Here is a 25,911-nt window from a genome sequence, read left to right on the forward strand (position 1 = left end):
GGGGAAGCAAGCAATTCAGAGCGTGGCTGGTGGAGAGAGGCGCGGGCGCTTGTCCGGTTGTGGTGGGCAACGCCATTCTGCCATTCTGCCATTCCCTCTTCCGTCTTCGCAGTGAACTACTACCTACTCCGTAACTCCCGCCGATTGCAGTTCCATTCGCAAGAAGTGACCCCTCGGTGATCATGCCGCATTGCTGCTGAAATTTTACTTACGTGTGAATCCAATCTATACTCCCACTCTGTTATCGCATATCACAACAGCAAAAAAACAAAAAAAAATCTCAAAACTCGAATATCCATTGAAGCATCCGCATCCACCGCCTGCCCTGCCGCCTCCCCACCACGCGACCTCAGGCGCATCATCCGACATACTCGATAGTCGATAAGACCAGATCACCTCCCACCTCCCACTTACCACCTACCCCCTACTACCACCACAAACATGGCTCAGGTAACCCCCTCCTCCTTCTTCTACCCAATATCCTCCCCACCACATCCAAACCCCAAATTAACAACCACCCCCGCCAAACAGAAAGCAGCCAAAACCCTCGCGGCGCGCAACACGGCGCTCCTGCAGCGCACCCACCTGATCAGCCTCGGCCTCCACGCCCTCTACCTAGCCCTGCACTGGACATTCAACCGCCCGCGCTCCCTGAAGCCCTACATCCTGCTCGCGGTGCCGACCCTCCTCATCGAATTCTACCTGGACCGACTCGGCCGGCCGCGCCACAACCCGGCCGACGGCTCGCTGCGCTCCCCCGGGGAGGACCTCGGCGCCGCCGGGCTGACGGAGTACATGTGGGACGTGCTGTACTGGACGTGGGGCTGCATCGGGGCCGTGTGCGTGTTCGGCGACCGCGCCTGGTGGCTGTGGGTGGTGATCCCGCTGTACTCGGTGTGGTTGGCCTATTCCACGTTCATGGGGATGCGGAGCGGGTTGGCGGGGATGGGGGGTGGTGGTGGTGCTGCTGCTGCTGCTGCTGATGGTAGCGCCGGTGGTGCGGCTCCGGAGAGTAAGAGGCAGAAGAAGTTGGAGAAGCGGGGTGGGCAGAGGGTGCAGTATCGCTGAGATTGTGGATTGTGTTGGGGGGGGGGGGGTTTGGTTGTTGCGGTTTCCTCTCGTTCATGGACTATTTGGCTGAGGTGGATTGGTGGTGTATTTAGAAACTGTATGTGGGATGAGCATGGTGTCTGGAATGAGCGGGTTACGATGGGATTTCCTTGTACGCTTTTATTGTATAGATGAAAAGTTGTTTACGTACTCATATGATCAGAGCGTCGAAATGCACAGGCCTACAGTTCGAGTATGCTGGTAGTGGGTGAGACAAGGATGTCGATAACGGTATGGTTTATCCTAGTGCAAGTGCCGGTCTTGAAGTGGCTTGGGAAAGCGGCCTAATAAACTAGCCAGGTGTTGTACCATAGGAATCGATATATTGGTCGTGACGTACAATCGTAGGAACTATGTGGGGAATATTCAAGCTCACGATCCGACAAGATGTGAAGGTCAGGAATAGAGAAGATAGAAACATAAGGATATCAAGCACAGATGAAAAGCAAGAAAGAAAAAGAGAGAAAAGCAAGAAACAGAATACCAAATACTGTCAAGCGACAGTAGAGATCGTGTGGGTCATGGTCTTTATAACTCGGCCTCAACGTCATCTTCCATGCTTTCGGTCTGTTCATCCGAGGCATCCACCCCAGTCTCAACTGCGACGGGTTCGAAGACACTTGCACGGGAGGTCAGGCTGACATATTGTGACTCCGCACTCTCCATAGCTGCTTCTACGTCCTCAGAGGCTTCGGGGGATTCTTGCTGTTCACGCGCTGGGTCTGGCACGTCGGGTGCGGCATGTGCAACAGTCGGTTCGGAAGCAGTTTCTTCGGTCACCACAGAAGTGGGAGTAGTAGTCTCGTCGACTGGAATGGCTGCTGGCGTAGTCAAAGCATCGTCAACGACGCTAATTGATATCGGAGGTGCTGCCAACGTCGATGCTGAGGATGATACCGAGGATGAGGCCTCAGATGGTCTCGGTGTCTTGTAGATGGCGCGGAGTTGTTTCATGATATCTTTGGCGAACTCAACATCTTTGCCGACAAGCAGCCCCGAAATGAGTTTCTCGATAGCCTCCTGCTCGTCGGAGCCCAGGTGACCTTCCTTGGCTTTCTGGGAAGAGAGAACTGCTGCAGCCACGCCCCATGCCGCCTGGTCGGATGCATCGAGGTTGCTAGTGCCGGCGATGTCGGCCGGATTATCCAGTTGCTCGGCGGTGAACTCCGCGGAAGCACCGTGGTTGGCAAAAGTCTCGGGGCTTGCCTGGGGTACCTCGTCCAGACTGATCTCATCAGCAGTGTCATCTTCGGGAATGGCAGGCTCTGGAAGTGATGGTGGGGATTCGGATCTCGTATCAAAGTTGTCGCTCGCCTCGCGAGCCGAAATCTTCCATCTGCCGACTTCCCTCAATCTCGCAAGCTCCTTCGCCGCATTCTCAGCCACAACCATTCCTCGTGACAATGTCTCCTCTGCGGCTAAGACCGCTTCTTCGACCTTAGCATGTTTAGTTCCAAAGGCGATAAATTGATCTTTCCAATCCTCCATTTCTGCTTTGAGGGCGTGGTATCTGGCCCAGTCTTTGTAGGTAACACCATCCATCGACGCCCAGCGGATGCCCACCTCTTGAAACCCGAGATCACGAACGTTATCGAGAACCTCGAGGGTAGAGTTGACTGCGATATGAACGCGGTGCATGAGCTCATTCTCGAACGCGTTGCGCCATTCCCTGAGGGCGTGAGCACGGCCTCGGATGGAGATTGCGGCTTCTTTGACGTTCCTCAACAGCTCCTCTTGAGCAGCCTTTTCAGCTTTGGGGAGTTCTTCGTAGGGCAGAGATTCAGCCAGGGTGTTTATATGATGCTTGAGTGCGATGATCTCGTTCTCCACAACCGCCTCTAGCCCTGTGACCAATTCTTCGCCATACGCCACATTTTCTTTGGAAAGATAATCAGAGACGACCTCCTGCAAGAGCTCCTCGAGGCTTTCAAGGCCATTCTTAGAAGCGACGGCGAACTTTTCTTGCCAAGCGTGTAGGTCGCTCTCGACTCTCTCGCGTCTTTGGGCTTTCTGTTCCTCGGCCGAAAGCGTAGGTTGCGGCGGAGGTACCGCGGTTGTGGATGACGCGGTAGCAGTCTCGTATTGTGTGGTTCTCAGAGATGTGGTGTCTGAGACCGAAGAAGCAAGAACCGACTGATCCGGGAAACTCCTGCTGGAATGTAAGTGGATGACCGTGAGCTTGCGCTTCAGGGATGGGTACTCACGCATTGGCTTCATCCACGACATTCCGAGGCCCCTTTCCCTCGCGGTAACTGGCCAGTCTCTCGCCAATTTTGACGAGTTGGGGTTCTACATTCTCCCAGTAGAGACTGGCGATCCTAGGCCATAGAGTTCCCTTGATAAACTGAATAGTAGTAGACCAGGAGTTCTGCGCATTGGGCAGAATCGTGGTAGTAAGGATATCCTGCCCCGAGGTGAATGTCTTTCCGATATATGGCTGGTACTTGGCACCAAAGGGTAGAAGATAATCGACGCAAACAGATCGGACCGCGCCACTAGCCTTCCTATACGGCGGCAAGACGAGTTCCTCGGCACGCTGCACATATGGGTAGACTTCCGACAGGTACAGCGTGTTCGTCTTGTCCTTGACCGCATTCAAATGTGGGACCACTCGCGCCTCCCATTGATCCTGGCCGTACGATTGAGCCTTGTTTAATGCGGGTACACCATAAGTTTCATAGCCGCGTCGAACGACGCGAGACGTGGGCGTATAGACTTTTTCGTTGACGACGTGCACGTACGGACGGGCCATCTCGACATATGGCGCACCGTACGCATTATAATACGGGGTTATATGAGGCTCGAGGTGCGATCGAGCAATTAGGTACGGTTTGCAAACTCGGGGCGAGGTCCCATCCAGGTCGGAGAGCTGAGATGGACAGCGAAAGAATGGCGTTAAGAGCGCATACCATATACAGAGTCTGGCGATGGGAAACGGGAAATCCCGCCATGTCAGCGAATGTGCGACAACAAACTAGGTCCAATCGACGGAGTGAGACTCACCGGACCACCAGCCCTATCGTCCACCTAATAGTGTTCCTTTTCGGTTGCCTGGGTCTGCTGTCGACCGTCACAACAGGACGACTAGGTCCCTCCACCACAAAGCCGTTCTTCGTGGTGGCCATCGTCTCGTCTCCCATTTGCAAGGAGTGCTTCGGTTCGCAGGTTTCTTATCGTGTCGTATTGCGCGTTCGGTTTGAGCGAGTTACTGGGCAGGGACGTTGGAGCATATAAGCTTAAATCATCACGCGAGAGTGGTGAGAGTCCTCGTCGAAATAGGGATTTCGCCCCTGGTTGATGTATGACGAATGGCCGATGGTAGCTCTTCTAGGACTCGGCAGTAGAGAGACCCTGTAAAGATTCCGCACGCGCAATGGAGTCGAGAGTCTTGGCACAGGGCCTATGCACGCCGGCTGGTGGGTATCACAGAATAAATCTTTCTGGCTGCGTAGGAGGCGTAGGTGCTGCACACAAACACAAAATGAATGACGATCGAAAGGCAAATAACACGTGGTGTCGTAGGACTTTGAGAAAACGGTAGCAGTACGAAATTAAGTGAACCCTTGGCCGCGATAATGCAGGAGCGCAATGATGTTTTGCTTAGAGATCCCTCCGCGCAGTGAGGTCATTGCTCGACGTGTGGCGCCGAAGTTGTGCACTCTTACAGGACGTAACTTCGGGATCAGCACTGGCCGGGCCCGGATGGCAGCTCTTGGCCTGGACCATCGGTACGGTAACGTATCAAGTTCACATGAGCCCTCTGCAACCTACAGGATCTGGAGCACACGTCGTGCCAGTGAAGAGATATCCGCTTCAGCCATATTGACACAGATCAAGATTGACTATAGCGGCTGAGAAAGTGATGAAACTTTGGTCATGTAGATGTAGGGTTCGCGCATGCGTATGGTAAATGTCACTTTTGTGGTTATGCCTTCTTTCGGCAATAGTTGCTGGTGACATTATATATTGATGCCAAAAGGTATACATCAACTGACGTCAGTGTGGCCGAGTGGTTAAGGCGATTGACTCGAACCTTAGTAGGTCCCATCCTTCTAAGGAGATATCAATTCCATTCGTGGGCGTAGGTTCGAATCCTACCGCTGACGGTTGTCAGATCTTTTTTGGTCCATGCTTTTTGTGGACCTCAATCAGACCATGTCTACGGATTCTCTCTGTCGTGGGAGATGTGATATTTTCACGATATAAACTTGTGGTTTAGGTCCAGAGTCCACAGCACAAGTACTCGTGATGCTGTATTGGTTTTATCAGCGTGACGGGCGAATACATGGTCTTTCCATGGTTTGGTTTGAGGGACGCATCCCGGAAATATATCAGCACAACTTCGACCTGCGAGAGACAGGGCAAGTCTTGGGAACCTGCTCTATAACACGGTTGCAACAAGAGAGGCAGCCGTAAAACCACCTGGCCGGAACAATCCCGAACGAATTCTCAGTAGCTAGCACACAAACGTACAATATCTGGAAGGTCTCCCCGTCTCACCCGCCGTCCTCCATGGTAGTACGGAATATGCATAAGACTTTCATAGTCAGAGCGACGCGGCAAACAAGACCTCAGCAGCGCTGTCTACTGTAAAAACATGTAGCAGAGTAATCCCATCTTCCTGATTAAAAGGCAATCCGCTTCAAATTGCTCGATCCATGTGGAACCCATAGACCAAGCATTGGCAAGCTATGAAACTCACACCTTTTACTTCTAAACAGAAGCCTAGTACTTCAGACACAAGCCCCATTCTATCAGAAGCATTAACACCCGAGTAATGCAATGGACACAAAAAGGTACCACCGAGGATCAGAAAACCATGGCACAAGCTAAAGCAGCAATGTGGTATGAGAAACCCAAAAGCAAAAAGGAAATGTTTCGTCAGCGACAGGATTCGAACCTGTGCACACGAATGTATCAGATTTCGAGTCTGACGCCTTAACCACTCGGCCACACTGACGTGTTATTGACTTTAGTGCCCGCCCTCAAAACATAGCCCCTAATTTCAGCAGACAGTGATGGCATGGCTGCCTGCTGTGGCGCTGTGGCTGAGTCAGTCGCATTGCGGGAACTTGCCTGCCCCAACTTGATGTACCGCAGCATCACATCATCCCAAAATCTAACCGCCCAAACCTCACTTTCACCTCAACACTGGAGGCAGAACCGAGTCGCGCACCCCAAATCTTGGCTGATGCGTAAGCATCTCCCATCTACGCCAGACAGGAACAGTTTATCCACCCAGTCCTCTCCTAAAAACATATCCCGGATACACGTCGACGGTTTCCCATGCCCGACGAACATGATACTTGAGTGAACACTGAAGGACGAATGGTCGTCTCATCGAAACTGGCCGAAAAGATGGAGTTTGCCAACGACAACCCTCGTGATTATGCTGGCTCAGCACCTTTTCCGGATCTCATGAACGACCCAGCCTACGACACGAACCACAAAGGAAAAGAAAGGGAATTTGACGAACCGGACACCTGTCGGATATGTCGTGGGGAGGGAACCCCGGAAGAGCCGCTCTTTTACCCCTGCAAATGTAGTGGGAGCATCAAGTTCGTTCACCAAGCTTGCTTGGTAGAATGGTTATCCCATTCGCAGAAAAAGCACTGCGAACTCTGCAAGACACCGTTTCGCTTTACCAAATTATACGATCCCAATATGCCACAGAACCTCCCAGCTCCGTTATTTTTCAAACAAATCATGATTCATAGCTTCCGTACCGTCGTCACATGGCTCCGTTTCATTCTAGTGGCATTTGTCTGGCTGGGCTGGCTGCCATGGTCCATGAGAGCGATATGGAGGGCCCTCTTCTGGCTTGCAGATGGTCGCTGGACTGGTGCTGACAATAATCATCAACCCGGCATAGACTTCGTTGTAGCGAATGGCACTACCACCACTATTATTCAAGCCGCTACAGGATTGCCCAGATCGACGACTTCGCAACCTAGCACCGCCGATGTACCATCAGTGCAGTCTCCGGTATCTTCCATGTTCGGTTTTGCTTCAGGTGAACCGTTGCTCTTTACACTCATCAAGAAAGCTTTCTCAGTACTGTTCTCCCCTGCAATGTCGGTCACTGGGCCCATTGGGGCCAATTCCAATATCACTGCCGCAACATACAATCCAAGACGTCCCTCATGGTTATCCGATGTCAAATTCCTGAATACCCTGACACCGTCTCCCACTATCAACAACATCATCATCGATACATTGGAGGGTCAGCTTATCACCCTGCTCGTCGTTGTCTCATTCATCCTGATCTTTCTCATCCGGGAATGGGTCGTACAGCAACAGCCCATGGCGAACATTGCTGAGGGAGAGCGCGAAGCAGCTGTTCAACTCATAGCGAATAACCTTCAGAACCAGCCGGCAGAGAATGCGGAGCCGGCGGAAGATGCTGCTTTACCACCACAGGATGCTGAATTGGACGCCGAAGATCACGAACCTGCAGAAGATGACTTCCATCGTGCCTTCAACATGCCGGCAAGCCCCGCGGTTGACTTGGATCAGTTCCTTAGGTCATCGCCGCTCGACCTCGAGAGTCGCAGTGGCTTCGAATCTTCTGAGTCACAAGGCTTTGAGCCCTCGCGATCGTTTCAAAACACCGGTGAAAGTGACGGTGAAGCGGAACTGGACTTCCCATCCGAGCAGCCATACGCTCAAACCTGGCCTGGCGTGGATACCTTCAGAGACCTTTGGGACCGGGGCCATGGCGATCCCGAACAGGTCTTGAGAATTGTACGCGATGAAGGTCGCCAGAATGACCTGGATTGGATTGTCAACGCCGTGAGCAAGATCCAGCGCAATGAAGATCGCCAAGACCAATGGAGACGGGACCCGCCGCTTGAAGCCTCTTCCAGCACTCACTTCGATGCTAGTATGACTCAACCTGAGGGTGCTTCAGCCTCGGAACAAGTGGATGATGATCGCGCCTTACTATCAACAAATACTAGGCCTTGGAGCTTCGCAGAGGCGGTTCAAGGCAATGCAGATATCGACAGACTAGAACGGCACCCGGACTTCGATGGCTTCCGATCCAGTTCCGAGCGTGAGCCCCCCCAGGAGCCTACACTCTCAAGCAATGATGCACCTCGGCTGGGTGATCAAACTAGTGCCGCAATTCCTAACCAAGCTGATCCCGCCAATGATCACGAACAATCAGGAAACCACCCAAGTACTACTGAAGCCGCTCGGCCCATCGAAAATCACCACAAGAGCTTCGTTGCTTGCCTGCTTGATTGGTTTTGGGCAGATGTTGGGACTGACGACCAGGACCAGGACCAGGACCAGGCTCATGACGATGACGAACAAGTAGTAGTTGACCCTGAGTTGGAGGCACCATTTGTTCCGATCCAGAACGACAGACGTCTTGCTGAGGGTGGTGCACAAGATAATCAAGGACTCATGCAGGATCTGGGCGTCGATGGCAACGACCTCGATGCGGTGGAAGATGGCGATGATCTAGAGGGAATCCTCGAGCTTATTGGTATGCAGGGCCCAATCTTCGGTCTTCTTCAGAACGGTGTATTCAGCGCCCTTCTGATCTCGTTCACGGTTGCAATTGGTATCTGGCTCCCCTATCTCTGGGGGAAAATCGCCCTTGTCCTCCTGGCGAACCCAGTGCACCTGATTGTCGGTGTTCCTATGACTGCTATATCCGTCTTCGCTGATGTCGCGCTTGATACCCTCATCGGTAGTTTGGGCTACCTAATGTATTGGGGCAGCCTGATCTGCAAGACATTGCTTGGGCCCTTCATTGCATTTGCTCCAGTGGCCGATTGGATCCCCGAAACCAAGTCCGTAACCAGCGCCTCGTTATCGCTCATTGATGCTAGCAGTTCCCGTCTACGGAACGCCCTCCAATCGTTTTTCGTGTTTCACGAATCCGACGTTCCTATGTTCTCCGTACTCTCGCACCACGCTCTCAAGATCCACCAGGCGCGCATCTCCTATTTTATTGGAACGGTCTTCTCCGTCGGCAAATTCATTGCGCACGACTTCCCCCTCCGACTGTTGAATGACGGGCTTCCCGGCGCCTTGTCTTTTGGTCGCGAGACCATCGACTTCACTGGTCTGATGATCCAAGCACGCGATCAGATCTACAGCCTGGGGAACCAGATTCTTTATACTTCAAATGGAACAAATGTCTTCATGGCTGGCCTAAACGGAACCTCGCCCAATGGCATCAATATCTCCCAAGAATTAGCTGTTTGGGATACCAAGGACCGGGTCATCGCCATTCTACTGGGCTACGTACTAGCATCGGTTGTTGGACTACTCTACCTCCGTGTCACGAATCTTCTCTCCGGCGCAGAGCGTCGCCAAAGGGTTGAGGGCCTCATCGCGGATGTGATACATCAGGGTGGCGGGGTCATGAAAGTGATTCTCATTATTGGGATCGAGATGATAGTTTTCCCGTTGTATTGCGGCTCTCTACTCGATGTTGCACTGTTGCCATTGTTCGAGAATGCTACCATCGCATCACGCCTTGAGTTCACTGCTTTCTCTCCTCTGACATCGCTTTTTGTGCATTGGTTCATTGGCACTTGCTATATGTTCCACTTTGCTCTTTTCGTTTCGATGTGCAGAAAGATCATGAGGAGTGGCGTTCTTTGTAAGTCTACTCCTACTTTTCGTCTTCTGGCATTTACTGACCATTATGCAAGACTTTATCCGCGATCCAGATGACCCAACATTCCACCCCGTGCGCGATGTCCTGGAAAGGAATATTACGACTCAATTGCGCAAGATCGCATTCAGTGCCCTAGTGTATGGCGCGCTGGTTGTTATCTGCCTCGGAGGGGTTGTCTGGGGTTTGTATTATGGCCTAGATGGCGTTCTCCCGATCCACTGGTCTGCCACAGTCCCTGTATTGGAGTTCCCCGTCGATCTGCTATTCTACAACTTCGTGATGCCATTCGCTATTCGATCTCTCAAGCCATCTGACGGGTTACACGGCCTTTACGATTGGTGGTTTCATAAGTGTGCTCGCTTCTTACGCTTGACCAACTTCTTTTTTGGAGATAGACAGCCAGATGAAGAAGGTCGCCATGTCGGACGGAGCTGGTGGGCACTGTTCTCGGCGGCGGAACCAAATGCGGAAAACTCTACAGCCAGCGGAACTCAGGCTGCAGACACCGATGAAATATTTGACAGCGCATCAATTGTCCGTGATGGCAGATTTGTACGGGCTCCTGCTTCGGATCAGGTCCGCATTCCCAAGGGCAATAAGGTGTTTGTGGAGGTGACCGAGAACAACGAGAGACTGGATGGGGTACCGGACACGGATCAGGGATTGCACGGCCGGGCTAATGAGATGTTCACGAAAGTCTACGTGCCTCCAAATTTTAGAACCCGGATTGCGGCCTTCATCCTACTCATCTGGGTGTTTGCTGCAGCTACCGGTGTAGGCATCACTGTTCTTCCCCTGATAATTGGCCGGAAAATCATGAATTCGAGCTTCCCCCACCGGCCAATGAATGATATCTACGCTTTCTCAACTGGCTTGAGCATTGTCGGCACTGCTGCCTACATCGGCTTCTACAGTCGGACCTTCTTTGTTATGGCCAAAGAGCGGTTGGGTGTCTATCTGCAATCTCCCCAGCAGGTCTTCCTCGGGATCAAGAATGCGCTTCATGATGTCATCCGACTGCTATACGTCTTCATTGCATTCGCAGTCGTGTTACCATCTGCATTCGCTCTGATCATGGAGCTCTACATTCTCGTGCCCGTGCACACTTATCTCGGAGGCCCAGAGGCGCATGTGATTCATTTCATCCAAGACTGGACACTCGGCGTACTCTATGTCCAGATGGCCGTCAAATTTGTGCTGTGGAACTCTAGATCCCGCCAAACTGCTGCTCTCCTTGCCACTTTCAGGGATGGATGGATGAAACCCAATGCCAAAATCGCCACGCGAGGTGTTCTGCTTCCCGTCACTCTCCTCACCGTCATTGCTGTATTGGTACCACTTTCCATGGGATTCGCACTGAACTCGACGATCTTCTATAATACACCGGAGGTGCAGTTCAAAGTGTACCGCTATGCGTATCCGGTGACCCTGACGTTGAGTTTGATTGCATGGCTCGTTTATTTGGTCCGTCGCCAAGTGGAGATTTGGAGGGTGAACATCCGCGATGATGTCTACCTCATTGGTGAGCGGTTGCATAACTTCCGTGACAAGCGGGCTCGAGACGTTGGGGGTGTTTCTCGGAGAGTCATCACCGGTTGATCCTGACCAGGCATCAGCCATGCAACAGTGATCTAGGCTCCCGTCCTTTTGAGTGTTGCGCACTCTTCTCTCGAGCCTCATTATCGTTCTGTTCCATGTACATCAATTGCGTTTGCTGAATAGATATTTTATGAACAAGATCTTTCAAGACGTCCCAAGTCCGGCTGCAGAAGTAAGTGTACTTCCGTAAAGTGTAAAGGCGGGATGGTCCGCCATCGGGGCTGAGTCAGCCGGTTAAAGTGGAGGTGCACGTGCCTCTCAGCCCGTTCTGGTGGAGTTTGCGCGGGCTGGCAGGGAATGGCGGCTGCCTGTCGGCTTCGGTAGCGGCGGAGACTTGGTCGATTTGGTGGATTTGGTGGGATCTTCAGGCCGAAAGAGCAAAGCAACTGGCGAAAACCGTAACTGTGGCTTGGCACTGTGAGGCTTTGCAAAGCACTCGCCACTCCCTATTGGTTAGGCAACAGGATTCCCACTTGGCCGCCTTCTGTTAGTCGTCTCGATTCTCTCTATTCTTTAATTCCTCTCTCTAGTTCATTTACCACACTGCACTCACTCATTCACTCACTCACTCAACTTCCTCTCTTTCTTTCTCCTTTCAATCTTCATTGACCCCCTCTTTCCACTTCACCTAGTTAACCTACGCGCGATCTCACCCCCCCGCCGTATTACACTGTACCCGCTGCAGACCATGCGTCGCCAATAGCAGCACATAGTTGCATTTGCCGCCCTCCCCGCTCTGCAATGCTGTGAGGCTATAGTCTCCGCTTACCTTCGTTCAACTTAATTCCGGACTCTGCGCGCCAAGATGTCCGTTCTTCGCCATCATGGAGGTGTCTACCTCCAACGGCGTCTTACCAAGATGTACACAGATACCAAGACCTCTTGTGAAAGTGTGACCACGGCCTCCAATGCTGTCGATGACCCCGAATTGATTAACTTGCATCGGGATTTCAAGACGCAGAGAGATAGGTTGCTAGCCTGGGGTCTGGACTGGAGCGATGCCAGTGCCGCCCAGCCCAACGACATCGACGAGTCATTGACCCAGGCGGGCTACAGTGATGTGGTAGCGAGTGTTATGTCTTCGATCCAGGAGCTTCTCAATGAGGCCGAACGTCTCCAGCATGGCGACGTCGCCTCCGATCTACCCCCCAAAGGTGGGAGTAAGACCGATGCGACGAAGAGCAGCCTCAGCAACTTGCCAGTCAAGTCGCATTGGACGAGCGAGGAAATCAGTCGCTCCAAGACTCTTCTCGCCGACCTGACCGGCTGTATTGATACTCTTTACGACCTTTCGCGCTCACGACGAGACATGAACGCCAACATGGCGGCTGGTGGTCAGGCTGCCGCTAAAGGCCGATCTCGGCCCGCGGCGCCCACCGACTACTCGCTTCTCGACACCAAAGCGGCCTATCACGGAGCATCCTTCGACAGTAAGCAGGCGTACTTATCATCCCAACAGGAATCTTTTGACTATTCGCCGTCGTCTACATTGCAAGGAAAGAAGTTCGACAAACTGCCTCTTGACAACGCCTTTGGCTCCTTGAACAATTATGTCATCGATCGTACTAAGTTGCAGCTTGCCGGCGCCTCTCATGACAATAATCCCCCGCCGTATGAGCAGGTGGCTGCCACCACCAACTCCAGAGCCGTCGGACGTATGCCGACGTCAGCGTCACCATTTCTGCAAGGCACGAGAGACTCCTCGGTGACCATTCTGGTTGAGTACACACCCATGATGCTCGAAGCATCTGGGCCAGGCACTTCTCCGGAGAAGAAGCGGCTAGACCACGTACATCAGAGCCTTGAGCAACTCGTTCAAAATGCTCGCGTCTCTCACCTAGGCTTGATGAAGTTTCTGGGCTATTATGTCGACATGCCCAATTCTCGTTACGCGTTCATCTACCAGATGCCAGTCGACTACTTCCCCTTTCTGCAAAACCCCACCGACCTCCTCAATGGCTTGAAGCCAAGGACTCTGGTTTCGATGTTCCAAGCTGGCGATGATTATCAGGTGCCCAATCTAGAAACCCGATTTCGCTTGGCGTACGATCTTTTGATGGCGGTCCTGCAGCTGCGGAGCCAGAATCTCGTTCACGGAAACATTAACAGCAGCAACGTGCTCATCTTCCCTGGCCTGACAACTTCGCATAGCAACGAAGTAGGATTGACTGAGAATCTTCGTCGTCCTTACCTGACCTCGTTTTCCCATTTCTCCCGAAATGGCCCGGCTTCGGAGCCGTTGTCCTCTAGCATGTATCGCCATCCGGACGACAAGAGATCAGTCGATGACGATGCTGCCTGGGCATACGATCTCTACTCCCTCGGATTAGTATTGCTGGAGATTGGTCTGTGGAACCCGATCAGTCGCATCTGGAAGATGAAGTATAACAACTCCATCTTCAAACAACGGATAGAAAGTGTTTACTTGCAAAAGTTGGCACCAAAATGCGGGAGTGCATATCTTCATGTGGTCCAGCTTTGTCTCGATGCGCCGAACTTTCATCTCTCTACCCAGCCGTTCGACGACTTCGAGCTCCGAGTGCCTCAGACTTTTCATTACCCCGTCCTGGATCTGTCGGCCCCTGACAGCATTTTCTCCTTCTCCATGAACTTCCTCTACACAATGTGCAAGATCATGTGGTCCTGCTGCAGGGTAGACATGTTCTCGGCGCCTGACGCCGAGGAGTTGGATGATTACCTCCCACTCGCTCTGGTCCCTGGTCTAGGCCCAGCTGCAGCAGAAGCGCCCATGCGTGAGTATCACTCCACCCCGGAAAACCTGGCAGCATACAAAACTCCATTTGCACCGCTTCCTACTTCCGAAATCAGACCTATGCGAGAACAATCAACCATAGATGATCGGAGGGTGCGGAAACGTACGTTCAAGAAATTGTCCAATGTTGAGATTCCCCAGGATCATCTGAATAGTTGGAACTTCCACATGATGCCACGACTGAGGAAGCTTCTGCAAAAGATCTTGAAAGAATCTACCGAATCTTGCAGTGTCACGCTCATGATGACTGGCGAGTCGGTGGACAATGCCCGGACGACAATCTGTGTTACTTGTGCTAGCACCAAGAAAGTCAGGGCGGCTCTCAAAAAGTACTTTGTTCTCGACAGCGACGATTGGGATCTTATTGTACTCCGAGGTGATGTTCAGCGGTCCAAGGTACCCCGCAAGAAGCGTCGCAAGCCGACGAGAACCGGACCTGACACTCCCAACTCGCCCGCGTATGCTCAGCAAGATCCGAACCCTTGTTATCAAGAGCGGCCCCTTTGCGGGGCATCGATAGGCGCTTTCATGAATGAGGAGCATTTGCCGCCCGTCACCTACGGTGGGGCCATCATGGTCGATGGTATGCCATATGGCATGACGGTGCATCACATGCTCGAGTCACCCAGCGATCAAGAGGAGGACGATGACGACCACGACGACAGTGGTCCCCTTCGGTCCGCAGGGAACTGGCCTCGAGAAGGGACGACGCAGCAAACTGCGCAGTTCATGTATTCTTGGCGTGAAGACAGTCGACCAGATGCTGCCTCAGACCTCGAACTTGAGGTTTCCGAGGATGAGGACGACGATGATCAATCTGTTACGAACAGTCTAGACGAGAATTACGACGACTTCGACCTTTCTGAAGGCTACTCCACTGATGAGGATGACCCCAACGCAGACGACCCGTATGATGACGAGGACGCAGCATCAGTCGGAGACACATCGGGCGTGGAACCCGGGGACGAGCCCCTGCTGTTTGTCACGCAACCCGCGATTGATGATGTCGACGAGAACTTCTTCCCGTCTCTGGAAGATCGCGACGACGAACACCTGGCCTCTCACTCTTTTGGATTCGTCCATGCCTCTTCGGGCGTTCGCCGCTGGACGCGCAAGGGGCTCAGACACGAGATTGACTGGGCGTTGATCAAGATCAATGATGATCGCATCGATGTCCGCAACGTGGTTTTCGACCGGACCTCGCGTCAACACCCCTACCAGCAGAGACACGGCGCTCCCGGCCAGCCTGAAACCATCCACCTCAACAACATAGCTCGACTGGAAGACCTTGGTGGTCTCAAGGTTCATTGCTGCGGACGAACCAGCGGCCTCCAAACGGGCCAGATCTCCAAAGCAATGACGCTGGTGAAGCTGCACGGGCGCCAGACCTTTTCCATCAGCTTCTGCGTGGATGGGAATTTCGGAGGTAAGTGAGTTTGTCGGCTGCCCATCTACGCCCCGATTCAGTCATTAACTTTTCTCTTATTTCTAGTCCCCGGCGACTCCGGCGCATGGGTCTTCGAAAAACACACCGGGCGCGTATGCGGACACGTGCTCGCCTGGTCCGAAAAGAGCCACACGGCCTACATCGCGCCGATGGAGATCCTGCTCGAGGATATCGCGCGCACCCTCAACGCGACGTACATCTCTCTCCCCGGCAATAACCGCGACGGAGCGCTCTCGTACGCCCTGCCGCAACAGCCGATCCCCACACCCGATCACTATCACCATCATCAGCATCAACAGCACCACCAGTTGGCCCCCAATGCACGATACAACGCCCCCCTTCCCCTTCCCGACCAACTCCCCGTGGACTTTGGGCACCTGCGTCTCGACGATCGCCATCAAGGCCACCATCCGCCCGGAAGAGGTAGCGGCAGCGGCCCGGTCAACCCCAGCCGCGGTCTGCGCGAAGCAGCGGCAGCCAATCCGTATGGCGGGATGGGCGCCGCGCCTATCCTCTCTCCACCCCGGAGTCTAGAAAGACAACTTGCCTAACCCCTGGGGAGTTCTGCAACCACTACCACACCCCCTGGCCTTTCCACCCCCAGTCTTTTTCCAAGATACCCCAACCCTTACCCTTACCCACAAACACCCTATGACACCCCCAACAACATTCATTCCCCTGATGACCCGAAACGAGTGTCTTTTCAAAACAATAATACCCCATCGTGTACCTGCTATAACCCTTACTTTTGCTTGCAAGCTAGCTAGCTATCTATGTGTCCAATCCATCCTATTTAATCACACCCATCTTAGAAACTTGCCGAAATCTTATGCCTAAAACAATGCGGCCGGTCGTAACCCTCTCTCGCTGGTAGCACGCACGCACATAAAAGAAATCCCGCCAAATCACGGGGAAACATGGTCTGGCTCTCCAATCTCCAATACTTCCGGTGCCCATCATCCGTCCCTTTGCATCTGACCTTCATCCAATCACAGTCACAGGCACAGACAAAGACACAGTCACAGCCACAGTCACAGCCACAGCCACAGCCACAGTCACAGTCAGTCACAATCAACCAGCAAAAACCAACCCTTTCTTTCCCTTTCAACGTAGGATCTTATCTTTGTCTGCAGCAGGTCGCTTGCTGGTGTTGCGTAGTACTATACCAGCGGAAAGACTATTAGTGGCAGTAGCAGTAGCAGTAGCCCGTAGCCAGTCAAGATTAAGAGCAATTGCTAGGTACCTTGGCTAGGTAGGTAGGTAGCTACCTAGCAATAGCACGGGGCCTTCCTCTTCTCCTCCCGATCAAGGGTATCCATCCGTTCACACAGACTAGAGTATCCAGAGGGGAGGGAGGGAGAGGGGGGAAGGAGGGGGAGCGGCGATGAGTATAAAGAAGTACTGTACAATACAGATAGACTAGACTGTTCAAGAGGGAAGGGGGAAGGGAATGTTGATTGGTATCGTATGGTGTAAGTAGTAAGTACCACGCCGCACCTGGGTTGCCTGGATTTTTGTCACAAGTGGATTTCGGCAACAGGGGTCTGTCAGTCTGCTTCTGCCTGCCTGCCTGCCTGCCTGCCTGCTGGGACTGTGAGCATCCTCAAGTGTATACTGAACTGATATAAGAGTAGGAAGTATCTAGCTTGCGTCCACCCATTCTACTATCAAGGAATCATGAATTTGTACAAGGAAAGAACATTTTTGTCATGTGGGGAGACAAACCTGTGACGGCGCTAGACCAATGTAAAGTAAAATGGTAGCGCAGCAGCACATGGTTTATTAGCAGCACTACACTTCCAAAACTTACACAGAAAGAAAACAAGTTGTTCAGAACATGCATTTGTAGAAAACTATGCTAAAGGTAAGATACAAAAAGCCAGATGCTGAACTGAGACCAAAACTGAGACATAAACACATAACCGGGTGGTATATGCACCATCACCCATCATCGATGAAACAAACCAAAGCCACACCATGCACCCTCTTGACCCTAACATAAAAAAAGAACAAAGATCACAAACCCCTCCTTGGATAAGAATGGCCCGGCCTTTTTACCAAATAGTTCATGATAAGAACAAAACTAAAAAATGCTGTCTAACCGCATGGAAAGGGGTACAGAACTTCGCTGCATCTTTCCTTTAGTTGCCAGCCAAGAACTTGAGGACAGCCTCCTTCTCCTCAACAGGAAGCACGCTCAGAACTTGCTGCACACCCCTGAGACCTCCCTCCTTGTTGTTGATCAACAACTGCGCAACCTCGGTAGCAATGTTCTCCGTCTTGAGAGAGTCGACCTTGGTCTGGATCGCCTTCTTGTTCTCCTCGTACCACATGGCCACGCGACGGTCGTCGTGCTCCAGCTCGTCGTCAAGGAGGCCGGTCCATCCGTGCAGAGTGCGGAGGTGCACCGCACGGGCGGACTCGGTCTGAGCAGGAGCGCTGGCGTCGGCAGCAGCGGGGATGGCAACAGTGCCGTCGCGAGCAGCGGGAGAAGGAGCAGCAGTGACCATGCGCTTGACGATCAGCTCCTCGCTCAAACGGCGGCGGAGACGCCAGTAGAAGAAGCGACGAGCGTTCTTCCAGGTGAGCGCCTGGCGGATGGTGTTCTTGGCCTGCATACGCCCGGCGCGGTCGTGAAGATCGGCGAATTGGAGGGCAATCTGCAGGTAGACAGGCAGAAGTTGCTCCTCGCGAACAGCCATCTTGGCCTTGATGTCCGAAAGCTGCTCCTTGCTGAGAGAAGTGTCCTCGAGAGAACGGCGGAGCTCGCCATAAGTAGGATCCAGACGAGCCATGGTGTCCAGCTGCTTGTCACGGCGGTACTTGATGTTGACGATACCCTCGGGCTCGAGAACACCACCACGGGCTTCTTCGTCGGCGTACATCTCCATCTGGTCAGGGTTGATGGTGGGATCGACGACGACCCAGGATCCACCACGAAGCTCACCGTAAGGCGGGATGTAGATGAAGATGGGCTGCTCGTACTTGACGAGGGCGTCGACAATGTAGGAACCGTACTTGAGAACCTCGTTGTACATGTCACGCTGACCACCAGAGAAACCTCTCCAGTTAGCCAGGATCATAACGGGCAGCTGCTCACCGTTGTTGAAGTCACGGAGAGCCTGGGCGGTCTTGAAGGCCGAGTTGGGGTACCAGACACCACCAGCCTCGGTGCTGATCATCTCCATGGAGTCGGGGTTGGCAGGATCGGCAGGAGTGACGTTCTCAACAGAGCGAGTCTCAACAGCGATGACACCCATGGGGATACCACCAAGTCTAGCACGACCAACAACCACGGTGCGAGCCCATCCACCGAGAGCTTCTTCGAAGGAGCCGGCGTCGAACAGACCAGGGAGGAAGCCCTCGTCGTCCTGCTTACCAGCAATGAGCCAGCGGGGATCATAAGGCTGCTTGTTGGGAGGGTAGTAGTCCACGTCACGGTCCCAAGTATCGAACCAGGGGCGGATGGGGATAGGAGCGCCCTTCCTGTCAGGGACAAACGACATCCACTCCACAATCTTCTGCACACCCTCAAAGTCATCAGTAGCGGTCATGTGAGACACACCGTTCTTGTACATGATCTGGGTTCCACCCAGCTGCAAGTTGGAGGTGTAAACCTCTCTGCCCAGCAGCTTGTTGATAGCGGGGGCACCAGTAAGGATGATGGGCTGGCCTTCGACCTGAATAGCTCTCTGTCCGAGGCGGACAAGGTAAGCTCCAATACCGACGGAACGGCAGGTAACCAGGGTGATGGTGAAGATATCCTCGTAAGCCTTGGAAGTGGCACCAGCAATAAGACCAGAACCCTTCAGACACTCAACACCCAGGCCATCCTTGGCACCGATGATGGTGGTGATCTTGTGGCGTTCTTCACCCTCGTCGGTAATGAGCTCGGTAATGACCTCCTTCTTGCCACTGGCATCCAGCTTGCCCTTGACTTCGGGGGTAAAGTAGAGGTACTTGAAGCCAGCCTCAGGCTTGCTTGCGTCATTCCAAGCAACGGAGAAGTAAGGGATGAGCTCATCAGCCATACCGATACGAGCACCAGAGTTGGCAGAAAGGTAGATGCGAGGAATGCCAAGCTTGCGGGCCAGCTCGGTACACTTGTGGAAGAACTTGTCTTCCTGGGGACCGAACGAACCGATCTGGAAGGTGATGTCGTTGGCAACAATGATGAAGCGTCTGCCACGAGGGTACTCAGGAGTGCGAGCAGTGACGATCCAACCAACCATACCGTGGGTGTTGGTACCAGGACCACGAGAGATCTCGACCAGGTTGTCGGTGTCATCCAAGACAAGTTCGCTGTAGTCAATGCATTCACCGACAGGAGGGCGCTGCTCAGCCAGGGAGGGGATCTGCTCGACGGCCTTGGTCCAGCTGTTCTGGAAGGCCTGTCGGAAGAGCTCAGGGAAGTCATAGACGTACTGAGTACCCATGAGGTGAGCCTTGTAGCGCTTGGGCTGAAGCCATTCCTTGGTAGGGTAAGGAGTGGACACGGGGCGCAAGTGCATGGATCCAAGCTTGTTGCTGCCACCGTCAATGCTGTGGAAGATCCATTCACCCTTCTCAGACTTCTTCTCGATGTAGAGCTCAACCTGGATGATGAAACCGAAGGTGTTGGTGATGATCACGCGCAGGGGGAAGGGAACACCGGTAGCGGGATCGGTGCAGAGGATGCGGATCTCAGCACCAGTGACACGCAATCTCCAGAGGCGGCGACCGAAACGCTCCAAGAAGCCGTTCAAAGCCTGCTCAACATCCTTAGGCTGGAGGTTGAAGACGGGCGAGAAGTTAATGAAGATGTGGTTCAGATCGGAGTTGTTGTTGCCAATAATCTCCAGGGCATCCAAGATGTCGTTCATCAGGCGGTCAGCCTCGGAAATCAGGTATTCCGCAGTAGGGATGTCATCACGAAGGCGACCAGGACGCACAACAGCACGAACGAAGTAGCGCTTGTCAACAGCCTTGTCATTCTCGGGACCCTTGCCGTAAGCCTCGTAAATGTGGATGTTACGGTTCTCGGTGAAGACAGGCTTGATCTTGAACTTGGACAGACGTCCGAGTTCAAGTTGGAAGGCAAGGGCAGGCTCGTTGTGGCGGATACTCTCGTCCTCCTCGTAGGCGGGACCACGGAAAGTGAAGTAGCCAGGGTAGATACCGTTCTTCCCACAGATGAAAGTGACACGACGGATACGGCGAGCAAGCAACTCCTCCTTCAGGTCCGCAAGCAACTCGTTGGCCTGAGTGACGATCTGGTTGTCGTCCAAATCCTCGACATCACGGATAGCGATGTTGAGAACGTTGTTCAACTCGCCATCAGTCTCAACGCGGGGAGCAGGACGGCGCTTGCCCTCCAGGTTGGCGAGCAAACCATTGTCACTAGGTCTCTTGGCCTTGGAACCAGCCCGGGGGAAGACCTCCAAGGCACGAGGAAGATACTCGGCAGCGTCCTCCAAGTACTGAACCGGGAAGATGACACCCTTTCTCATGGGCTCGTTGCCATCGCCAACGAGGTAAGACATATCGCTGATGGAGTTGATACGCTTGAAGGGGTTCAACTCAGCAGTAGGGGTGCTGGGAGTGGAGGGGTCGGTGGTGGAAAGAGAGCCGAACTCAGGCTGACCAAGCTTGCCGAGGGTGAAGTCCCAAGAGAGAAGAGGAGGCTCACCAGCCTGGTTGTACTGAATGCCCTTCAGGGTGTAGGCACGGTAAGCACGGCGCACGTACACCTCAAGGGCGGCGAGAGTGACCCAAGCGTCCTGGTGCACGAAGAAGCGGGGCAGCACGTCGAAGACGGTGTACTTAGAGTCGACCACCTCCTTCAGGACAGAGAAGTCGGGCTCACGGTGGTCCCAGCCAGTCTCGCCGTAACGAGACTCAACGACAGAGGAGCGAAGAATGAGTTCCATCTGAGACAGACGTTCCTCCAAAGAGGGAAGGGCGCACTGAATGAGAAGCTCACGAGCCTTGAGAGTGACCTTGGCAGCGGAGCGGGACTCAAGCTCAGTGAGCTTCTTGAGGATGGGCTTGAAGTACTTGGCAACGTTGCCAACGCCGGGCTGGTTGGGACGGTACATGGCCAAAATAGCGAGAACCAGATTGTTCTTGGTGCCAATGCGGCTGTGTGACAGAACAGTCTGAACGACGCTGGAGATGTCCTCCTTGTTCTCCTCACGGAGCTTCAGAATGGCATCCTCGTCACGGAAGTTGCGGCCGGCGAACAGCTTCTCGACCTCGTAGTACTGCTCCAAGAGTCCAATGAAAACGTTGAACTCGTGGGCCTTGAGGCCATCCATGTACTTGTTGATGACGTGCAGCAGAGGCGAAAGAGTAGTCCGGAGGATCTCGGCATCAGCAGGGTTAACGTTCTCCTCAATGAACTTCTGAATAGTCTTCTGCAGCTGCTTGGCAGGGAACTCGGCCTTGCGGGCGCGAGCACGGTCAACCACGTACTCCAGCTGGCCATCAAGCTTCTGGGGCATACGAGAGTGCAGGGCGGAAGATTGAGCATTCCATTCTCCGTAGGGAAGGTCAGGGTTGCGGAGGACGTCGACCAACTCCTTGATGGTGGAGTTCATGATGACCGAGTTGTCGTAACCCTTCAAGATGTTCTCGAGGATGCTGTGCAGCAAGAAGAAACGCTGAGGGGGCTTGTTACCGACGACCTGGGGAGGGCCGAGATCAGGCAGTTGGCCAGTGAAGGGCTGAGCGTGCTTGACGCGGGACGGGTCATCGAGGGCGAGGATACCCAGGATGTCACCAGCCTCCAGAGTAGCTCCGGGCTGCTTGATCAGCTGGACGATACCATCCTCCTGGGCGATGAGAGGCATGTACATCTTCATGACCTCAACCTCAGCGAAAGCCTGGCCTGCCCGAACGTGCTCACCGTTCTCGACGGTGAACTTGACGAGCTTACCGGGAGAGGGCGTGCGGAGCTGAGTAGGATCGTTCTCCTGCTCGAGCAAGCACGTCTTGCCGTCCACACTGAGACGGGTGGCGGCGGGCTCCTCCTTCCAGTAGACGTTGTGACTGCGTCCGTTCAGGAGAACCAACAGACCGCCGTCCGCCAGCGCACGAACACCGACGGAGCACTTGGAGCCATTGATGAAGAGGTGGTAGCTGTCGACACCAGCGCGGGTGGCGGTGAACTTGTACCGCATACCCTCGTAGATGAAATCCACGGGGAAAACGGTCTTCAGGACGTCCTTGGAAGGCACCTGACCCTTCTCCAAGCCCTTGCGGTACTCCTCCACACCAGCCTCGCTGGCCTGGTGGGCCTTGGTCACGGCACCACACAGAACGGCCACGATGGGGTCCGGACGCTCCGCAGTCAGCTTGTTGGAGATCAGCTGGTCCAGCCATCCGGTGGTGATGGTGTTGTCCTCGAACGCGGGAGTCTCCAGCAGCTTGATCAGATATTCGACGGTCGTACGGAAATCACCACGGATGCTCAGTTCCTTCAAGGCGATAACCATGTGCTTCCGCGATGCCTGACGGTTCTCACCGTAGGCGAAAATGTGACCGAACTGACTGTCCGAGAAGCTGTGAATACCACCGGAGGTACCGACGGAGAAGTAACCCCAGACGTTGGACGAACTGCGGAAGTTCAGCTCGTGCATGGTACCGCTGGAAGGCTTGAAACCCTCGCCAGGGTCCTCGGAGGTGATACGACAAGCAGTGGTGTGACCCTTGGGCTGGGGACGACGCTGAGTCTTGAAGCTCTCCTCGCTGGAGAAGTCGAAGTCAATCTCGCCGGAAGTGTTGGGGTCGACGCCGTAGAGCAGGCGGATATCACGGATGCGGTGGAGGGGGATACCCATGGCAATCTGCAGCTGAGCAGCGGGCAGGTTGACACCGGAGACCATCTCAGTGGTAGGGTGCTCGACTTGGAGACGGGGGTTCAGCTCCAAGAAGTAGAACTTGTCGTCGGCGTGGGAGTACAAGTACTCGACAGTACCAGCGGACACGTAACCGACCAGGCGACCCAGGCTGACGGCAGCGCGCTCCATGGCCTGGAAGGTGATGGGCTTGGCGATAGTGACGGGGGCCTCTTCGATAATCTTCTGGTGACGACGCTGGACGGAACAGTCACGGCCGAAGAGGGAGATGTTGTTGCCATACTGATCAGCCAACAGCTGGACTTCCAAGTGACGGGCGTTACCGGCGAGCTTCATGATGAAGATCGGGGAACCGGGGATCTCGTTGGCGGCAGCATTGTACAGGCTGACGAAATCCTCCTCGCTCTCGACCTTACGGATACCCTTACCACCACCACCTTCGGAGGCCTTGATCATGACAGGGAAGCCGATTTCCTTGGCCTTTTCCAGACCCTCTTCCGGCGAGAACGTGCAACCCTGCTTGTAGACCTCGTCATCGACGGTGACGATACCTTGGTCGTCGACTCTGACCTCGTCGACCCCGGTTCCAGACCATGGGATACAGGGGACACCTGCATGCTGTGCGACGATGGTCGAGGAGATCTTGTCACCCAGCGAGCGCATGGCCGAGGCGGGGGGACCAATGAAGATGATCTTCTTGGGGGAGGCGGCAAGGGATTCGGGAAGACGAGGGTTCTCGGAGGCGTGACCCCAACCGGCCCAGACGGCGTGCACGTCCATGCGCTCGGCAACATCGACAATCAAGTCGACATTGGCATAGTTGTTGTTATTCGTACCTCCGGGAACCTGGTGTGGTCGAGAGCTGTGAGTGACACGTGCGTGGTAAGCCAGTCGAACTGTCCGGGAGCACATACCTCGACGTATTGGTCCGCCATGCGGATGTAATCTGCGTTTGCTCGCAAATCTTCGGGCGTGGCCATGACTGTGAACTGAATGGCCCGCTCGTTGCCGAACGTCTCGTAAGCCCATTTCCGGACGGAACGGATCTCCTTGACGGCAGCGATACCGTTGTTGGCAATCAGAACCTGACCGTGGTTCGGTGGTTAGTGAGGAAAATCCCAAGCCTCCCATGTCTCCGCACTTCTTCCGGGGCAACTCACCGAGCTGATGACGGAGTGACCCTCATGCTTGGCCACGAAATCCCTGACCGCACTGGGGGGAGCAGCGTCGAGGTGGTTACCACCAATGAAATGTGAGGGGAGGTTGGCGGCTTTGGAGCCAGCCTGGCCGTTGACGGCACCGTTGGTGGCGCTCATGATGCAAAAGTCGGGAGGATTAGGTATTATAGAAATCCCATGCAATGGAATGCAAACAAATCACTCAAAAGAGAGAAATTAAAGGTCGCGGGAGAAGCGTATGAAGCGGAAAGAAGAGGATGCAGGCGAGATCGGTAGGGACAGGGCGCAACGAATTGACCGGCCTGGGAGGAGAGATGGCGATGGAAGGGAGGCGCGACTGGCGGAGTTTGTTGTGAAGAACGCCCTCACCGTTCTTTAAAAGTGGAGAATTGGCGGGAGTGAAGAAGGGAGGAGAGAAAGATTATTTGCAGTTTCCTGAGGCTGAGACAAGGTGAGCAAACCGAGTCAGCTGTCAGCAAACAGTACGAAGAAGAAGAATTGAAAGGAGGGAGAGAATGCGCGATGCGCCAGGGAGGGGAGGAGAAAAAGTAGATGGAGGCAAAATAAAAAAAAAAATAGAGGGCGAGTAGCAGCTGGAGGGGAGGGAATGGGATTGGATGGGGAAAGAAGTAGTGGGAGGGAGAGAGGGAGGGAGGGACTGGAGCCAAAGTGAAAGTCTGGGTCCGGAACGGAACTTACTGTAACTAAACACACCTGCGAGAGAGGATGTAGTTGGGGAGAGAGGAAAGGGAGGAGAGGGAGAGGGAGAGGGAGAGGGGAGGATGAATAGATGGAGAAGAGGCCGGGCCGGCTTTCAATTGGGAATTACAGAGGAGAGAAAGTGGAAGAAGTAGAAGAAAGAGGAAGGAGAGGACGAAGAGAAGAATGGGGATGCGAAGAATAAATTTAATTGCCAGAAGGAGTAGACAGAGTTGAGGCAGAGTGAGTTGTTGTACTGTATGGATAGAGGTACAGTACTGTAGTAGTAGACTTACTGTGTACAGTTAAGTTACTCCCCGAAGTTGATCATCATCATCATCATCATCATCATGGAATTGAAGTTGGTATTGTGGTATTGGTAATTACAGCGGAAGGGGGGGCAGTAACTCACTTAGTGCAGTGGATCGGGATCGGGAAAACTGATGAAGGTTCACTCACTACGGAGTACTCGAATAGCGGTGCGGCCTGGTTTGGATCCATCCAGTTTGTGGTTGTTGGGCCCATGACGTCCCCGCCCTCCCTCTTCCTTTTCCCACCACTTTTTTTGGTCGTCGACTTGCCTTGCCAACTGCCAATTGCCAACAAAACCGAGCATTTGTCGAGTCAAC

General features: G+C 53.7%; 6 protein-coding genes and 1 non-coding gene across 7 annotated transcripts; 4 read left to right on the top strand and 3 right to left on the bottom strand.

The window, feature by feature from the left end:
* Positions 1-137: 137 nt before the first annotated feature.
* Positions 138-1,076, top strand: BO66DRAFT_349033 (SND2/TMEM208 family protein). The gene is made up of 2 exons (XM_025644670.1): positions 138-450; positions 532-1,076. The coding sequence occupies exons 1-2, from the start codon at positions 442-444 to the stop codon at positions 1,066-1,068; spliced, it is 546 nt and encodes a 181-aa protein (XP_025504282.1). The 5' UTR covers positions 138-441; the 3' UTR covers positions 1,069-1,076.
* A 288-nt stretch (positions 1,077-1,364) lies between these two features.
* On the bottom strand, positions 1,365-4,671 carry BO66DRAFT_428556 (uncharacterized protein). The gene is made up of 3 exons (XM_025650411.1): positions 4,114-4,671; positions 3,315-4,031; positions 1,365-3,259 (listed from the first exon to the last, which is right to left on the bottom strand). Exons 1-3 carry the CDS (start codon positions 4,248-4,250, stop codon positions 1,639-1,641), a joined length of 2,475 nt encoding a protein of 824 aa, XP_025504283.1. The 5' UTR covers positions 4,251-4,671; the 3' UTR covers positions 1,365-1,638.
* Positions 4,672-5,989: 1,318 nt separating this feature from the next.
* BO66DRAFT_t153 lies at positions 5,990-6,070 on the bottom strand. Its single transcript has one exon. It is a non-coding gene; the product is annotated as a tRNA-Ser (tRNA).
* Positions 6,071-6,223: 153 nt separating this feature from the next.
* On the top strand, positions 6,224-11,493 carry BO66DRAFT_373524 (E3 ubiquitin-protein ligase SSM4). Its single transcript, XM_025645543.1, has 2 exons — positions 6,224-9,730; positions 9,783-11,493. The coding sequence occupies exons 1-2, from the start codon at positions 6,439-6,441 to the stop codon at positions 11,345-11,347; spliced, it is 4,857 nt and encodes a 1,618-aa protein (XP_025504284.1). The 5' UTR covers positions 6,224-6,438; the 3' UTR covers positions 11,348-11,493.
* Positions 11,494-12,152: 659 nt separating this feature from the next.
* BO66DRAFT_373526 (uncharacterized protein) lies at positions 12,153-16,368 on the top strand (the record flags this gene model as incomplete). The annotated part of the gene is made up of 2 exons (XM_025645544.1): positions 12,153-15,546; positions 15,613-16,368. The coding sequence occupies 2 exons, from the start codon at positions 12,153-12,155 to the stop codon at positions 16,116-16,118; spliced, it is 3,900 nt and encodes a 1,299-aa protein (XP_025504285.1). The 3' UTR covers positions 16,119-16,368.
* A 15-nt stretch (positions 16,369-16,383) lies between these two features.
* On the top strand, positions 16,384-16,791 carry BO66DRAFT_81699 (uncharacterized protein). The gene has a single exon (XM_025653620.1). The coding sequence runs from the start codon at positions 16,485-16,487 to the stop codon at positions 16,749-16,751; it is 267 nt and encodes an 88-aa protein (XP_025504286.1). The 5' UTR covers positions 16,384-16,484; the 3' UTR covers positions 16,752-16,791.
* A 604-nt stretch (positions 16,792-17,395) lies between these two features.
* On the bottom strand, positions 17,396-25,135 carry BO66DRAFT_471141 (acetyl-CoA carboxylase ACC1). Its single transcript, XM_025652838.1, has 3 exons — positions 24,566-25,135; positions 24,320-24,490; positions 17,396-24,251 (listed from the first exon to the last, which is right to left on the bottom strand). Exons 1-3 carry the CDS (start codon positions 24,719-24,721, stop codon positions 17,709-17,711), a joined length of 6,870 nt encoding a protein of 2,289 aa, XP_025504287.1. The 5' UTR covers positions 24,722-25,135; the 3' UTR covers positions 17,396-17,708.
* Positions 25,136-25,911: the final 776 nt, after the last annotated feature.

This window comes from Aspergillus aculeatinus (genome assembly GCF_003184765.1).
Source record: "Aspergillus aculeatinus CBS 121060 unplaced genomic scaffold BO66scaffold_22, whole genome shotgun sequence".
In the NCBI taxonomy this organism is placed as follows: Eukaryota; Fungi; Ascomycota; class Eurotiomycetes; order Eurotiales; family Aspergillaceae; genus Aspergillus; species Aspergillus aculeatinus.

Excerpts from the sequence above, each read along its gene's own strand:
- BO66DRAFT_428556 (XM_025650411.1), bottom strand. The coding sequence starts at position 4,250 with ATGGGAGACGAGACGATGGCCACCACGAAGAACGGCTTTGTGGTGGAG. Across the intron at positions 4,032-4,113 it reads ACGATAGGGCTGGTGGTCCG|ACTCTGTATATGGTATGCGC; the intron begins GTGAGTCTCACT and ends TCCCATCGCCAG. Across the intron at positions 3,260-3,314 it reads GTCGTGGATGAAGCCAATGC|GAGTTTCCCGGATCAGTCGG; the intron begins GTGAGTACCCAT and ends ACATTCCAGCAG.
- BO66DRAFT_373524 (XM_025645543.1), top strand. The coding sequence starts at position 6,439 with ATGGTCGTCTCATCGAAACTGGCCGAAAAGATGGAGTTTGCCAACGAC. Across the intron at positions 9,731-9,782 it reads CATGAGGAGTGGCGTTCTTT|ACTTTATCCGCGATCCAGAT; the intron begins GTAAGTCTACTC and ends CCATTATGCAAG.
- BO66DRAFT_81699 (XM_025653620.1), top strand. The coding sequence starts at position 16,485 with ATGGTCTGGCTCTCCAATCTCCAATACTTCCGGTGCCCATCATCCGTC.
- BO66DRAFT_471141 (XM_025652838.1), bottom strand. The coding sequence starts at position 24,721 with ATGAGCGCCACCAACGGTGCCGTCAACGGCCAGGCTGGCTCCAAAGCC. Across the intron at positions 24,491-24,565 it reads GTCACTCCGTCATCAGCTCG|GTTCTGATTGCCAACAACGG; the intron begins GTGAGTTGCCCC and ends AACCACGGTCAG. Across the intron at positions 24,252-24,319 it reads TGGCGGACCAATACGTCGAG|GTTCCCGGAGGTACGAATAA; the intron begins GTATGTGCTCCC and ends CGACCACACCAG.